General features: G+C 36.3%; 1 protein-coding gene across 1 annotated transcript in view; it reads right to left on the reverse strand.

The window, feature by feature from the left end:
• LOC106878986 (insulin-like growth factor-binding protein complex acid labile subunit) overlaps positions 1 to 2,119 on the reverse strand; it is a 67,003-nt gene that overhangs the window by 38,951 nt on the left and 25,933 nt on the right. The window contains exon 7 of the mRNA XM_014928365.2: positions 1,400 to 1,471. Within this exon, the coding sequence (XP_014783851.1) occupies positions 1,400 to 1,471 (72 nt within the window). The remainder of the gene's footprint in view (positions 1 to 1,399; positions 1,472 to 2,119) is intronic.

Consider the following 2,119-nt stretch of genomic DNA (forward strand, 5'->3'; position numbering starts at 1 on the left):
TATATATATATATATATATATATATATATATATATGTATATATCAACATACGCATGTCCTAAATGCTTCCCCTCAAGTATCACGCTCTCATATTTACCAAGTCTCTGATATGAGCCCACACTCATATGCACAGATTTAGAAGTATGTCGACATTGAAATACTATAAGAGACGTCTGATTCAACTTTCAGACATTATTTAAAATGGACTGATATGTGTCTTCTCACATTGTTTGTTGTTACCACATCGCTTCATCTAATGTACTCTCCAGCCTTCATCAGGTGTCCTGGTGGAAATTCGAACCCAACTCTTTTTTTTTACTACTAGGGTACTCTGTCTTCATTACTAAGGTATTCTTTTTCCAGGTGTTAATTTTTCTGTTGATATTATTTCCCATGTTAGAACTCAGAATCCGAGGGTTAGTAGCCTGCTCTCTTATGCACTACGCTATATACACGTGAGTAATTATGGTGTGAAGTTTTGGGTTCATAAACCTAATATGTTATCTTTTCTTAATACCGGTTGTTTCTTAGCCTGATTATTTCTTGCAACAACTACTATACAACATACTTTCCACTCTAATTAGGAAGAAGATAGAGGATGAAACCCATAAACTGACTACAGTCTGGCTACCCTAGGTCAAAGGCCTCTCGGAAAAGCTACAAAAGCCATACGGTCCATATGACATCAAGATAGTATTCAGTAGTAATCCTCCGAGTAAAAGCAACCATTGAAGAGAATATGAACAAAACCTGCGAGTACTCCATCCCAAGCAGTTGCGGTAAGTTGAACAAAGGCGAAACATACCGTCACCCACTTAAAATAGGAGTAGAGGAACCCCGTAAGTCTCTGACACGTTGATATATTGAAAAATCGGGTGTAACCGATCATGTATGGAAAAACGGAAACTTCCTTCCCCCTGTGTGATGGAAATACGGAAATTGAAAGAGGTCGCACATACGCTACGACATAACAACCTCCTAAGGAGACTTAGTGAAGATATAAATGCAATATGGGAAACGGTATAAAGAAAAGGAAGAATATTAAGTCTGTAAACCCCAAAATTCATTCTATAGTTGCTCAAGGGCATGTAGCGTAGTAGATAAGACCGCGGAGTACCAATTTCAGATTCAATTTCAGATTCCAATTTCAAACTTGGTATATAATATCAACTGAGAAAATAACATCAGGAAAAAGAATACCTTAGGAATGGGAATAGAGTACCCCATTAGTCAGTTAAAGGGTTGGGTTCGAAATTCCACCAAAACACTTGATGAAGTCTTGAGAGTATATCAGCCTAAACGTGCTGGTAACAAGAAACAGCGTGACGACACCTATCCGTCCATTTTTGATACTGTACACAATTCCTCATTTCAAAAATATAGAATAGTATCAACTTACAGTTTTGTTAAGGTGGACAGATGTCGGAAGCTTTCTTTTTTGATTTCTTTGATCTTATTAAAGCTCAAATCCCTGAAATATAAAATTGAGTTAATAAGGACTCCTGTGGAACAGATGAGACAGAATACTAATTCTAAACAATTAGAAGAGATGGAAATCAGATTACAGTTACGGTCAGTTCGATGATGATGATAGTGATAATATTGGAAAGGAAGCGATGGTGTGGAGAATATAGAGGTAGTGTTGATGACGAAGATGTCATGATGCTTATCATGGGGTTGATGTTGTTAATGTTGATTATTCTGATAATGATGGGGATTAACAAGTTTTGTTGATAATGAATATGTTATTGAAAATGATGATGTTGGTAGTGATGTTCTGTTAGCGGTAATGATTGTGTTGAAGTTTGTACGGCTGAAGATGGAGGAGAAAGAGGAAGAAAAAGAGTAGTGGTAGTAGGAGCAGAAGAAGAAGGTACAAAGGAAGTTGAAGAGGAAAAAGAAAAGTATATGTATAAAAATTAAAGCATGAATTATGTCGTGCTAAATATACATCTACAGGAGAATGTCTGGCATGGCGCTCAGCGTTGATTTAGATGCAAGCAACGACCATGATACACAGATTGAGTTACTCACACCTTTTGATATACTCGCGTTCAATCATCCATACAGAGAAACCGACACATGCATATATATATATATATATATATATATATATATA

The sequence above is a fragment of the Octopus bimaculoides genome, chromosome 29, assembly GCF_001194135.2.
Source record: "Octopus bimaculoides isolate UCB-OBI-ISO-001 chromosome 29, ASM119413v2, whole genome shotgun sequence".
NCBI classification, from domain to species: domain Eukaryota; kingdom Metazoa; phylum Mollusca; class Cephalopoda; order Octopoda; family Octopodidae; genus Octopus; species Octopus bimaculoides.